The 14,757-nt window shown below is 38.9% G+C and overlaps 1 protein-coding gene and 1 long non-coding RNA gene across 2 annotated transcripts in view; one reads left to right on the top strand and one right to left on the bottom strand.

The window, feature by feature from the left end:
• The window catches only part of LOC140605530 (uncharacterized), a 53,285-nt gene that overhangs the window by 31,089 nt on the left and 7,439 nt on the right, over positions 1-14,757 (top strand). Inside the window, exon 3 of the long non-coding RNA XR_012008181.1 lies at positions 12,110-12,206. This is a non-coding gene — a long non-coding RNA (uncharacterized lncRNA). The remainder of the gene's footprint in view (positions 1-12,109; positions 12,207-14,757) is intronic.
• Positions 5,547-7,014, bottom strand: TCIM (transcriptional and immune response regulator). The gene has a single exon (XM_072776584.1). The coding sequence runs from the start codon at positions 6,834-6,836 to the stop codon at positions 6,453-6,455; it is 384 nt and encodes a 127-aa protein (XP_072632685.1). The 5' UTR covers positions 6,837-7,014; the 3' UTR covers positions 5,547-6,452.

Here is a 14,757-nt window from a genome sequence, read left to right as displayed (position 1 = left end):
AACATAGATGTACCCACAGAAAGTTATTTTCCTCACCTTCTGCCCTCAGCAACCATGATTAATAATCAAAACTTCTTATTTACACTTTTGTTTCATTTAAGAGAAATTCCTGTGACCTGTGAAATGCCAAATGATCCAGAAAGAAGTCCTACCATTGAAGGTGGTAGAGTTATTAGTTCCCATTTATGTCAAATCTGAGATCAGAAAAGGTCACAGACATGGTCCTGTCAGATCTAAGTTTTTTTCCCCTTTACAGGTGAAATCTGGAGACAAAAAAGAAATTTGCTTAAAGCTCAGTTGGGAAAAAATCTTAGAGCATCTTGCCTCAGTCTGGTGGTATTTATTTGCTCAACCTTGTCTGTTGCCACAGATGAGGACATAGAGGCTCAAGAACACTAATCACTATGCTGTCTTAGGACTATAAATGGTGTGTATATGTGTGTATGTGCATGTATTTGTGTATGTGTATATATGTGTATGTGTATGCCAACGTGTGGACATGTATAAATATGCACATGTGTATGTATATGTGTTGTGTGTAAGCATGTGTGCTTATATGTCAATACGTGTGTGTGCATGTGTGTGCATGTATGTGTTTGTACGTGTGCACATGTGCAGATGGGGAGCTGGTGTGTATAAGGGGTAGGGAACAGAAAGGTGGCTACAACAAAACTCCTCTGACTACTCAACCAAAGTTTTTCAGACTTTTTTAGAACCACTGCTGATCCATACTGGAATAGGATGTTTATTTCCAAAATTCTGTAAAACAATTTTGCTAATCTTGGGTACATACATTAAAATAGAACACATTTGTGTATGTCTGTAATAATCACTTAAAATATCTGGAAACTTTGTAGAAAAGATACTTAAATGAAGAGAGAGGTTAGTAGCCATTTCTTTATAATACCTGTTAAATAATAAGACTCATGATAAGGTTCAAACATAGTTGCAATTTCTAAAAAATGTAATTAGGGACTTTACTAGTTTGAGTTTCCCCCAATCTGGTCTTTCTACCCTTTTCCTCATCACCCCTTCCATTCACCCTCAGCTTCCACACAGCTCAGCTTTGATTACAGAGCTGCAAACATCCTATTGTGGCTTTTCACCTCAGTAGATTAACGGTGAGGCAACAGAGTTCTGGAAGAATCACTGTAGATAGAATCTAACCATGTGTTCAGCTGCTAGACAGTGAGTACATTCTTTTTCTTTCTTTCTTTCTTTTTTGGTCCTACATTGCTTATTAGGTAAGAACTTTGCAAACATTACTTAACATTAGCAGTAATGATGGAGCTAGAAGGAATTATGTCTTCTCCATGGCCTACAGCGAGGACAACCAATAGTGTGGAGGAACTTGTGACCCTTGCCCAGGTCATGGCTCTTGCCACCTGCAGATGTCAGTTCTCTCATTTCCCTGTGCTGGTGGACAAGTTTGGTGATCCACTGGGTGTCAGAATTTCTTCTGATAGCTTTATGGAATGGATTAATGATGTTAATCTCAAAGAATTTGTACATGGAATCTCTACCAACCCAATAAGAATTCAGGGTTCTCAGGGCCCTACAGTGACTTCCAGCTTGCTCCTCTGCAACAGACTGAGGCTTGGGGCAAACTAGCTGGTTAATAGCATGATGGGCAGGCTTGCAGTAGGTTGTACCCTTAGGAACCAGGTGTTTGCGGTCATCATGTTGCACATGAGTCCAGTATATGACATAACATCAGCTTCTTCCTCCATAGCTCCTGGATGTACTTGTAAGCACCTATCTTTGTTCACCTTTAAACTGATGGCTACAGCCAGATGGAAAGGAATGCATTATTTTTCAAAATATTAATCATATCTTTTCCTAGGGTCTGATGTATAGTAGTTAGGCAGTAAGTGTCACTCGTTTATTTAAAGTCCTTACTGATTCTCTGTTGCCTTCAGAATAAAATTAATACTCAAGCTTGTCATTTAAAACCCAGTTGCCTTTCTAATTATTGCCCCCAAATGCTTAGGTCCCTAGCCACAAGAACTGCTTAGAGATTCTCAGGGAAGTCACATTCTTTCCTCCTGCTTTTGTAAACATTATACCCAGATGCTGAAATAAAATTTTCTCTGTCCACTCTCCTGACTAAATCTTACTTTGAAAATTCTCCATGAACTCTTCTAGGATCTCCCTAGGTTAGGTTAGATTTCTCCTACTGCTACTCTCCAAACACACACAAATAGACACAGACCAACCCATATGCACACATACCTGTGCTCTCATGGCATCCTATTTAAACTCCTATCATGTATCCCACTATATCATAGTTATTTTAAAACATTTCCTGGCTTCTCTGATAAGGAGAACAGGGATCCATTCTGACGATGGGGGTTTACACATATGGACGTTTACTATATTTATGTTGCATGAATGTATAAGATGCAAATCCTAATTTTACCCTACAACTCTCTAAGTGTAAGAAAGGGAATTAACCAAGCGTTATGCCATCTTGGGAAATCCCAATGTGGAGTTTAGAAGGGTTTTGAGGCACTCAGAAAGGCCACGTAATACCTAGACGGTGGCTTCATTATTCATTTACTAGATAAAGCTTTCAAAGGAACATCAATTGCATCCTCTGACTACTCTCTAACATGGAGGTGGGGGGGGGGGGGGATTGCAGGCACTCCTATATCCCGGGCCCATTTCTCAGTAAATGCCATCTGTTGGAGCAACCTATAGATATAAACCCTCCTCTGCTGCAGGCCACAGTGATGAACAGAGGAGCGCTACTCTGAGCAATAATATCATGAATCGATAGTTTCTGATTTCCCCTAATGAGAAAACGGAGGCCCAAAATGTTGACCGACAACTAGAAGAGACATTAGATGCGATCTTTTGTTCCAAGTGCTAACCCAAGTGTTATTTTAACTGCAAACTTGAAAGGCTACATCTAAGAACCCTTGACACAATTAAAATGACTAAACTATGAGGCTTTCCTATATAGAACAAGTGCCAAATAAACAGACAAAGAGACACAGAGCAGATAAAAGTGATTTCTCAGAGGCTGTGCCTTCCTATCTTTCTGACTTACTAGCTTCTAAGTAATTGTCATTTTATAGGAAAAAAGAGAAGCTAAGTTTCTCCTAGAGAAGCAGTCTAACCTAGCGGTGAAGAATGAAGCTTTGGAGCAGGAATGGCTGTATTTGATTCCTGGCCTCATTAGCTGCATGTTCTTGAGCATGCCACTTCATCAATCTGTGCTTCAGTGTCACGCTATACACATATGCACATGTATATACACACACGCTCTTATGTCACAATACTGATTTATGCCTAAAAAACACAAAGAAAATTGTCTATACTGTCTGCCAAATAGTAAATACTTAATTAAATTTAGTTGTCATTATTATGATCCTAATAATATAAATGTTATTAACGACCCATTTCACCTTTGTGTTTTTACTTTTATATCTTCTATTACAATGAGATGCCTTGAGAAATATTTGGCCATCCCTGTGCCATAGAAGGATTTCTGAACTACTTCTACCTATTCTAATGATGTTTATTGTCACTTCACATTAAATGATGAAAGCATTATGAAACTAAAAATCACCCTTGTGATTCTAACTTTTGTTCTCCCTGAAGAGGAAAGACAGCATGTTCGTGCAATAATCTGCTGGGATTCTTCTCTACACTGTGTCACAGGTCATATTCCAATTGTTTTTAATTTGTTTCCCATGTTATAGTCTCGCAATCAGAAAATAATGATAATATACTGCAAGAGAACTAAATTAATACATACTAATTTGCAAAGTGGATAAGACAAACATTTTACTCCATTGAAAACAACAGAGGCAGAGCATATAGTTATGCATCAGTGTAATAAATTCAACCTTTTGGGATCCCTGGGTGGCACAGCGATTTAGCGCCTGCCTTTGGCCCAGGGCACGATCCTGGAGACCCGGGATCGAATCCCACGTCAGGCTCCCGGTGCATGGAGCCTGCTTCTCCCTCTGCCTGTGTCTCTGCCTCTCTCTCTGTGTGTGACTATCATAAATAAATAAAAATTAAAAAAAAATAAATTCAACCTTTTGACTATGTGCAGTATCCAAGATGTGCTTAAAGTCTTTAAAAAGAAAATAAGTTAAACATTTTCATAGGAAATACGAGTATGATAGCTATCCTATAGGAATAAATTACCAAATTTCCTTCTCAAGCAGTTTGTCAATGTCTTTTGGGGATTCTAGATAGAGAAAATGTGTCACTAGCAGGCCAGATCAGAGATAGGAAGCTTATTCTTAGCATGGGCAAAGAAGACTTTAGGTGAGATCATTAAGCAAGCTCAGTTTGCAAGCATAGGCAAATAAGGTCATCGGGCAGAAGACCCCTTTACAGTCTCTGCTTTGGTAATCCCTAAATATCATAAGGAGCTGAGCCTTCCACTTGTCAAAAACTTCCTCTTTTGTTCTTAATTTATATTGGTGTCATGGATGTCTTTGCAAATCTGATAGAAATTATAAACACTCCTCCCAGAAAAATGCACACACACAAGCACACACTTCTGCATATTAATATTAATTAATGGATGTTCTCACATAAAAAATTCCTTTTTTAAAAAAAATTCCTTCTTAATGGAGTGATTTTATATTATCTTCAGTAAACTTATCAGTTAACATTTGAAAATAGATTTGATCACTTCATTTCGTTTTTAGAAATGTATTGCTTAAAATCCTGACTTGTAACTCTCCCAGAAGATTTTAGATCGTTCACTTGTTTTGTTTTCCTATGATCAGCAAGTTTTAGAAACCTCTGTACATGTTCCAAACTGCCTAATTTCTGTGAAATTTTATTTCTGTCTGCTAGTAAAGGCCAGCAGGCATTGATGTTTGCCTTCTTAGAAAGATTTTTATTATAGTTTTATGGCAAAATATGCAAAGTGACTGTAATATTATTCCCATATTGGTTTATATGGAATCAACCCTGATAAGCCACAGAATCTTGATCATATTTTGGACTCTAACCTCAAAATATATTGTTTTGAGAGAGATAAATGTACAAATGTACATAGCTCCTGTAGCCACAGAGGAGAAATTTCAAAATTATGGAGAAAAGAGCTTCTTAAAGCTCACCCTCCACAGACACATAAATACCACTGTTGATGAGTCAGTCAATGAATTTCTAGGTCTATATCTTATATTTTAAAGTTAGGACAGAGAAACTTCCTAGATATTTGATGTAAGAATTTGTTTTGAAGAAGTTTGGCAATTAATGTAAAGCCACTCTAAAAGTACATTTTACTTTTAGAGTAAAATCCTTAGAAACAGGGATCCCTGGGTGGTGCAGCGGTTTAGCGCCTGCCTTTGGCCCAGGGTGCGATCCTGGAGACCCAGGATCGAGTCCCACGTCGGGCTCCCGGTGCATGGAGCCTGTTTCTCCCTCTGCCTACGTCTCTGCCTCTCTCTCTCTCTGTGTGACTATCATAAATAAATAAAAATTTTAAAAAATCCTTAGAAACATTTATAATAAATAAATATTTACTATCTTACTTTTTCCTTTGAGACCAATCATCACAGACCAAGAGCAGCTAAGTTTATAATAATTTATTAAGGTTGCATATCATTTGTCATGTATAATAAATTATAGAAACCATAGCATCTTCATAAACTATTTAATATATCATACTTATTTCCTAATGCTTACTGCAATAACTGTAAGAAATCTAATTAGATTATTTTTTTAGCATTAGTTAGAAGATAAAAAATCATAAAATTTTTCACAGTACTTTGGATATTTGAAGGACCCCATTATTTTATCTTTTGTGCAACCAGTTTGAAATGTATTAAAACCTTTTACAAACTAGAAGGGTTTTACTCAGCTGCTGAAAGTATTGCATAATTTGTAATTAACCCCTTTTTCAGGCACTGCAAAAAATGCCAAGAAGTAGTCAATTACTGATCTCTAAGAATCTATACCAATAGATCACATTGAAGCCTGGCAATATTTTGAAACATTCAAATAAAAAATTTAGTAAACATCAGAGCATAGATTCTCTCTCCCTGTTTGCCCCTCTCCCTCCTCCCTCTCCCTACCCAGTTTGGCTAAGGAAACAAAGTTCAGGTTGAATTTAAGTCCTAGGGCCTGAGAAAGAGACTCTGGCAACAGTTCTTCCCCAGCCCTCTTGCTATCTTCCTTCTCAGTCCTCATCACATCCCCTCAGACTCTTCTCTTGACACCGGCATCAGTCCTTTCTCCGCAGGGAGAGTTTTCAAATCCTTGCTGAAAGCATTTTGTTCTCCACCGTAACAGCGAAGGCGTGAAATTGGTTGGAGTCTTTATAACCAGTTTGTTCTGTTCCTTTCCAGCTTCCGCAATTCTGATGAAAGAGAAGCTTGCTCAGTAGCAGCAAAATGCTGCATGTGTTGGGTCTCACAAACTCCTTCGATCTTTAAAATGTCTCTTCTTGGATAATGTCCTTATCCATCCTCTTGTCCTCAGTGAACCTTGATGGAATATTTCCGCAGTTTCAGAAATTGGAAAAGCTTGTCTTTCGTCCTCTTCTTCAGGGCCATCAGGGCTCGCGTTTTCTCCTCCAGATCTTGATCTATGGCAAAAATGATCTTAGCTCTCTCCTCTGCCTTCTTGTCCCCAGAGTTTTTGAAAAGTCTCTGTAGAGCTTCTTGGTCTATGTTTTCAAAGATGTTGGCCACTGCCTTCTTCCGCGAGGCCGTGTCGAAGTGGTAGCCGTGGATGGACGGGCTAACTCGCAGCGAGGTGGACATGACGCTGGCTTGGCGGCTTGGCTTTGCTTTCATCGATGTGAGGATCTTCGGGAATTCAGCTCCCGGGCTCTCCAGAGAGTCTGTGGCAAAAATCATTCCGGGACTGCTATTTAAAGTGTGAACAAAAGCTCCAGGCTCAAATTACACTGGTGACATCAGAGTGATCTCAAGGAAGAATAATCACAGACAGGTTTAACAGTTGAGTTGCCAATATCCTGTTCTTGTGCAAAATGTTCAAAGCTGTGCTCAGGGATGGAGCAGGGATGTGGGCATTTCTTTTTACCTCATCTGTGGCAATAGGATTATACAGGCTTGGGCCCTGCTTTTAAAAATAGCCGAAACCAGGAAAGGGCAAAGGTAAAACACAAACAAAGTGGCTTAGACTCACAAAGTCTTTCCAAACAACGACAGAAACAAAGGCTTCTGCTAACTACAGGAAAGTTTTAATTCCCGGAGAAGTCATTAAAGTATATTCCAAACATTTGGCAGCCCACACCCATGTCCTTTGGACACCCCCAGACAGGGCCACTCCACAGCTGCTGAAAGAAAGCCAAAGAATCAAGGTCGGCAACCTGGACTACATCTGATTGTAAAAGGGGACTTCACCAGCCATTGGCTGACATGACACAGACTGAGCCTGTGACCTTTCAGAGACTGTATGTAAGAGCTAATCAGTAATCACTGAATAAAATTATACTTTACAATTTTTAAATTTTTTTTTAAAAGATTTTATGTTTAACTAATCTTTACACCATGGGGCTTGAACTCACAACCCTGAGATTAACAGTCGCACGTTCCACCAACTAAACTGGCTGGGCACCCTATACTAATAATAGCAATAGACAGTATCTCCTTAGGCTTGTGTATATAGTGACAACAATATCTATTTTAAAAATAAAGCAGGAAGGGAAAGTCAATCAGGTACTTTATAGACATAGCACTCAAAAGAGTGAATTGACTTTTTCCTTTAATATTTATTCTTGCACCACCCAGACATAGTTAGAGCAGTACCTTCTTTGGAAGAATTTAAACGTGTTCTTCTCACCTTCCACAATATTCAGCCTGCCAGTGCCCCATGTGTGGAGCACTTACATTCAACCAAATGATAGATGTCAACTTCAGAGGGCCCCAGAGACTTCTCTTCATGGACCTTCTACTTGGTTCACTTTCTAGGGGACCATTAGAGAAACAGGCCTGGTCTTCAAAATTTTCTCTCATCAGTCAAGTTAGGTCTAGACTATGCAAAAGGGGAGAGAGTGTGGGGAAGGTACCTCACTAGAAAATTGAGTTAGAGACTCATCATTCATTCATTCACTTGCTCATTAAATCCATCAATATTTATTAAAGGTCTACTTTTAGCTAGAACAGTTTTAGGCATTGGAAGTGCAAGAGTAAACCAAACAAACCAAACCACACACACACACACACACACACACACACACACACAACATCCCTATGTTACTTGGAGTTTACATTCTACTGGAAAGTAGATAATAGAAAAATAGGTAATAAAAATTTTTTTAATCACATCTATAATCTAGATGATGTCAGAAAGTAATACCTATTATGGATCAAAATGAAGCCTAGTTGTTCAGGAGAGAAGGTGTGTTGAACTTTGGAATACTCAGAGGCAGCTTCTGTAAATGTGACACTGTACAGAGACTTGAAGGAGGGGAGGTAATTAGTTGTGGAGGCATCAGGAGGAAAGATGTTGTAGACAAAGGGCACAGCAAGTTCAGAAGCCAGAAGTTAAGAATGTGTGTAGGGTATATGGAGAATGGCCAGGGGATGAGTGTGGCTGGAGCAGAGAGCCCAGAGAAGAGGGGAAGGGGATGAGGTCAGAAGGAGATCACAGTGGGATAGGACGGGACAGACTGTGTAAAGCCTCAGAGGCTTTTTCATGGATTGAGCTTCTCCTCCGTAGGACATGGGTAGCCTTGCAGAATTTGGAACAGAAAAAAAGACATGATTTTACTTATAATTTAAACTGTTTCTTAGTAGAGAATACATTTTAGGGAGATAAGCAGTTGCATAAAGAGCAAAACGACTAGTTATGTGATTGTCAAAATAAGCCAGGCAAGAGATGTTGAAGGTTCCCACTAGGGAGGTGATCATGCACGTGGTGAGAGCTTATCAGATTGTGGGCATATTGTGAATGGCGAGTCAAATGGATTGCTGAAGGCTCCAATGTGAGGAATGGAAGACAGGAGCCCAGCGTCATCTCTACCTGAAGGTTGCTTCCTTAAAAGGCATTTCTAGGGATCCCTGGGTGGCGCAGCGGTTTAGCGCCTGCCTTTGGCCCATGGCGCGATTTTGGAGACCTGGGATTGAGTCCCACGTCGGGCTCCCGGTGCATGGAGCCTGCTTCTCCCTCTGCCTGTGTCTCTGCCTCTCTCTCTCTCTCTCTCTCTCTGTGACTGTAATAAATAAATTTTTTTAAAAAAAAAGGCATTTCTAGGTGAGCTGGTGTTCCATTCCCCAGCTGTGGCAGTGGCTGCTTGTTGCAGCTTTTCCATGGAAGGACCCTGTGATCTGCTACCAATGACAAAGGGCTCACTGGCACACCTCTGTGGCTATTAAAAATATGCTCATTTACTGCACTGTTAAAAATAATTATTATTATAAAATCTTGACAAAGATTTTTAATGAATTTTTATTAGGTGCCAAACACAGTGGCCAAACATTTAAACAATCCACCTTCATGTTGTCATTACTCAAGACTTTGCCGACCTTCTCAACCTATGCTCTTTCTTGAGGCGATTCTTCTAGGCTCATGCTTTCTATCCCCTACTCAATGATTACTCCTAAATTTTAATTACAGCATGCTTTTGTCTTCTGAGGTATGGACTCATTTATTTAACTAACTGATCAATACAAATATATGTAAATATGGTACAAATAGCTGTTCAATTATAAAAGTCAGAAACCCAGCTATAATCTTTGGTTTCTTCCTCTCTTTTTTTCCTACCTAGATCTTTTCTCTGTCTCCCTCTCCCAGTCTCTCTCTCTCTATAAATGTGTGTGTGTGTGTGTGTGTGTGTGTGTGTGTATAGTATCTATAAGATATTTCTCAATCTATCCACTCTCTCTCCATCTGAACTGCTGCTGTTTAGATGAGCTTCCATGTAGTGGATGCCCTACTGCAGGACCTTTAACTCCCTTTAAGATTTCCCCAGATGCTCAACTGTCAGCTCCCTTCAGAGACTGCCACCACTGAAGAAAGTCATCCCCTCCTGGTGCAGCTGCATCTAGTGATTGATCAGCATGAGGGGGTAAAGGCCCACTGCCCTTGTCCCAACTCTGAGGGATCATGCACACTTCAGAGCATCCTTTAGGGTCCCTCTGCCCAAACCGATTTTTCCCCATCTGAAGGCATTGGTCCCAAGAACACTCCATATAATAAATCATCTGCCTGCTGATTTCCCTCTCAGGGTGTGATTCCTTGAAGTCTAGTCTATGACACTCTGTCTTCTCTCAACTGGACTAAAGCCAAACGTCTTTCCTGTAATTCCTGCTTCCACTTTTGTCCTTCATTCTCTACAAAAGCACCCAGGGCAATAGCTTCTAACAAGGAATCTGGTCACACCACTCTTGCTGTTAGTCTTAAGCTAAGCCCCCAAATCTTAACATAGACTTTTGAGCACAACCTGCCCTGGTTCCTGACTACTTCTGCAGCATCAGAATTTGTCACTCTCCCCCATGCTTTTATGCCTTCAAATTCCTTGAATGCACCACACTCATTCCTGCCATGGGTCTTTTCACACATTTTTCTCTCTCCAGAGTGTTCTTTTCTACATCTCATTTCAGCTAGGTAATTCCTATTCATCCATAAGCCTCAACTCAAAGCTACTTGCTCAGAGGGGCCTTCTCTGTTCTCTGGTTCTTTTAGACTAGATCAGTTCTCTCTGCCAACATACCCTTCACTATTCTTCAGTAACATTTACTACAGTTTGCAAGCATACATTTATTTTTCCAAGTAATCATTTAAAGTCTAGCTCCACCAAGGACAGTGATCAGATTAATGTTCCTCATTACTGTGTCTAAAGCTCCTGGATCATTTAATTATTTTTTCATAGTAATACCAAGTAACATGTATGTAAATCTATTTAATTCTGTAACAATCCTTTATAGTAGGAACTCTTGCAATCCTCATGTTACAAATAAGAGAACTAAGGCATTGAAAGTTATCACTTATTGTAGGTGAATAATGACTCCCCAAAATGTCCAAGTTATAATCCTTGGAACTTGTGAATATAGAGAAAAAGAAATCCTCCATTGCAAAAGGTACTTCTATGGCAAAATGAATTTTGCAGGTGTAAATAAATTAAAGATCTTGAAATGTAGAGATTATTTTGGATTATCCAGCTTGGTTCACATAATTGTTAAGAGTCTTTATAAAAAAGAGAGAAAGATGCTTATGCTGCTACTTTAAAAGTTGTTGGAGGAAGAGCCCATGAGCCAAGGAAGGTAGACAGCCTCTAGAAGCTGGAACAGGCAAGAAACAGATTGTTCTCTGCATCCGTCAGAAGGGATATATCATTACAGGCCCATTTTAGACTTCTGGCCTCTTGAACTCTAAAATAATAAGATTGTGTTGTTTAAAGCTCCTAAAATTTGTGGCAATTTGTTACAGTGACCATAGGAAACTAATTTACTCTGCAAATCCTTCAGTTATGATGAGACAACTTGAACCCGGGACTATTTAAGACCAAAGCCCATGTTTTAAACTCTCTACTGTATTACTCTCACATCAAAAAGCCTAAATAAAGTTTCTACGTGACATTGAGCAGTTCTTCTTGAGTGTTGCCTGCAAGCATTCAGATGCATTTGAGAGATTAAGGAGTTTCAAAATTGTTTAGAGGACAAAACCATCCATAGGAAAACAATGTCGGTTTCTGTTTCCCAGAAATGTGACATAAGCCTAAAGTTTGTGATTTGCTGATGCTCTTTGCCAAAGGTAAATCCATATGTGCCTGGAAAGCCTTTTACTTCTGTCACCCTGCTCTTTCCCTTCTTCACATAAATATCTTCAGTGAATGATGTAGACAACAGGATTTTAAAAACTACTGGCAAAGATTTCCACATGGCATGTGGACAGGACCATATCATATACACATCTTACAGAATGTTTGCTTTCTGTAGTAAAGACAGGAGATAATGAAAGCTGCTTGAAAGAAGCAGCTTCTGAGCTGGAGTAGTTTCTTCTGGGCACCAGTTTAGCCATATGCTTTCATCACACAAAGAGACTGAGTTTCTATTTGACAGTAATACAAGTGCTTGGTTAGTTTTGTGTCTGATGAAGAGATTTGTGAAAACAAGGAGAAAGATGGAAACAAACACTGACTCGTAGACCTTGTATTCTTCGTTAGAATATGAACATGACTCTTCATAACAATACTGAAGCCAGATATCACCAACTACCACTTCGACCATGAAGGAGGAACTAGGCTGAACAACCTGTTCAAGGTAAGTAGTGAAAACTGAATTCATTTCCAAATTTTTTTATCCCCAAAATCTCTTCTGGGAAGTTTTTCCTAGCCTTTGGCTGCATTACTTGCCTCTCCTGTTCGCATGATTGGGACTCTAAGTTTGCCCTTTCAGAAAAAAATATGACTTATTATTAAATTTATTAAAATAATGAAGATCTGGGGTGCCTGGGTGGCTCAGTGACTGAGTGTCTGCCTTTGGTTCAGGTCATGATCCCAGGGTCCTGGGATCAAGTCCCACATCTGGCTCCCTGCATGGTGCCTGCTTCTCCTTCTGCCTATGTCTCTGCCTCTCTCTGGATCGCTCATGAATAAATAAATAAATAATTTAAAAAATCACCTAAGATATAAAGGTATAGTGACTTGTACACAGAATGTATCCAATGGATATATACTGAATTATTACATGAGTAAGAGAAAGAAAGTGAGCAAAGAACTTACTTGTATTCTGTCTTTGTGTATCAACTCATCTACTCAGCAACTTCCTGAATATGAAGTGTTGAGAAGCCAGCAACTGGAGCTTTGTACCTTATACTTCCATTAAATTATCCCTGGACTTTTTTGTTTTAACAACAAAAGTTTCACACTGCATTGTAATTTACAAAATGCTTTCACATATATTATCTCATATGACTTTCACAACATCCCTGGTATGGTTGCCCGTATTTTATAGGTGAGAAAACTGAGTATCACAGAAGTTAAATAAGTTTCCTCCAATCTTGGAGCTAATTAAATGACAGACTGGCCCTGGAACCCTTATTTTCTGATCCAAAATCCTGTATTTTGTCCTATCATATAGCTTCCTGATTATGTTCATTGTTTACTTACTCCTATAGTTTGAAATTCTACCAAACTTTCCTTTATTTTTCTTTTCATTTATGTATTCAGTGATATATAGATTCATTCAGACACAAAGTGCTGAGTGCTGAGTGCTGTGTATGTGCCAGGTACAGTGCTATATGCTTGAGGAATATGTTGGGGCAAACGGACATGGTCCTTGTGTTTGTGGAATATGAGGTCTAGAAAAGAAAAGGGGCTTTAGATAAATAAATAAGCATATGAACATACAAAAAAAAAGTTCATAAATTTTAGAAAATGAATCAGGTGATATGAAGGAAGAAACAAGATGAGGCTTCATTTTAATTGTCCCAGTTATGAAAAGCCTGTAAGAAGAGACATTAAACTGAGACTTGAAGTAAATGTTGAAATTAACACAGAGAGGAGCAGGGCAAGGAGCTTTGGATGCAGACAGAAGTCCTGAGCAAAGGTGCTGAGGTGAGAATGAGTTTGAAAGGCAGGAAAACAGAGGCAAAAACAATGCAGGTGGGAAAGAGAAACCAACAAAGAGAGGAGAGAAAGACTAGATTGGTAGGTGGGGGCCAAATGATGTATAGGAGAGTGTTGAAGGCCCTGCTGAAGATTGAAAATTTTAACCTAAGTGCAATGGGCAGTCTTGCAAAGATTTTAAGTGTGGAAGGGGTGTCTTAATTTATTTATTTGTAATTACCTTGACTGTTGGGCCAGCAAAGGCAAGAGAATGATTATAGTTTCAGATAGTACACAGATTATTATTGTCAATGAATTTGGGAAATGAACTTTAAGGGACTTGGTGGTGAATTGTATTGAGAATGAGGTAAGGTCAAGAGCTGCTCCCAAGTAGCCTGGGCTCCTTGGTGGGAAGGCTGGGATGGAAAGGCAAAAGCAGACATGGATTTGAGAGAAAGATCCAGAGTTCCATTATGCACACAGTCAATCTGCATGCGTGGGAAACAACCAAGAAGATGGTCTGAATATATGAATCTAGAGGTCAGAGGAGGAGTCTGAGGTGTAATTTTCACTCTTTATCTTTTCTCAGCAGTAACTGTCGAGAAATCAACATTGACTGCAGCTTTTTTTTTTTTTACACCACTCTTGCATAGATCCAGAGCCCAGCTATGCCAAGTACAAGGTTGACTTTCAATAAATAATTTTAGAATTATATTACATAAGAAAAATACTGAAGCTTACGGAAGGCTAAGCAGATACAAAGATGAAAGAGTTGGTCGGTAGCTGTGTTGTTTCTTGTGATCTGATGTTGAAATAGTCTACATTTTTCTGTACTTAAACAGCTAAAACGGAAGTCATTCTCTTCAGTAATTAAGGGTCTTTATTATATCCCATATTTTTATATAAGACCTAGTCTAGATTTCCATTCCTTTGATGGTTGTAGTTAATCCCTTTTTAAAATTAATCAGCATTTTTATTTCAGTATATTTTACTACATGTACCTTCAATCCTCAATTATTGCTGCTGATGAGAAGGAATGGCAGTTTTATTTAGAAACTTTAATTCTGACATTTATTTTTGATCATTGAGAGAAGCTAATTATAAATTCTGGAGCAATACAAATTTCAACACAAAAAAGAAACAACGAAGAAATGGATTTTGAAAATGTTTCAGTCAAAATATGGGGAAAAATCCACAATCTTTTATTGAAAAGAATTCCAGCCAAGACCATTTTAAAAAGTGCTTCTTTTTTTTGCATGTGAAAT

This window comes from Canis lupus, chromosome 15 (assembly GCF_048164855.1).
Source record: "Canis lupus baileyi chromosome 15, mCanLup2.hap1, whole genome shotgun sequence".
NCBI lineage: Eukaryota > Metazoa > Chordata > Mammalia > Carnivora > Canidae > Canis > Canis lupus.
The sequence above is the reverse complement of the archived record's forward strand: the minus strand, read 5'-3'. Positions and strand labels throughout refer to the sequence as shown.

Excerpts from the sequence above, each read along its gene's own strand:
- TCIM (XM_072776584.1), bottom strand. The coding sequence starts at position 6,836 with ATGATTTTTGCCACAGACTCTCTGGAGAGCCCGGGAGCTGAATTCCCG.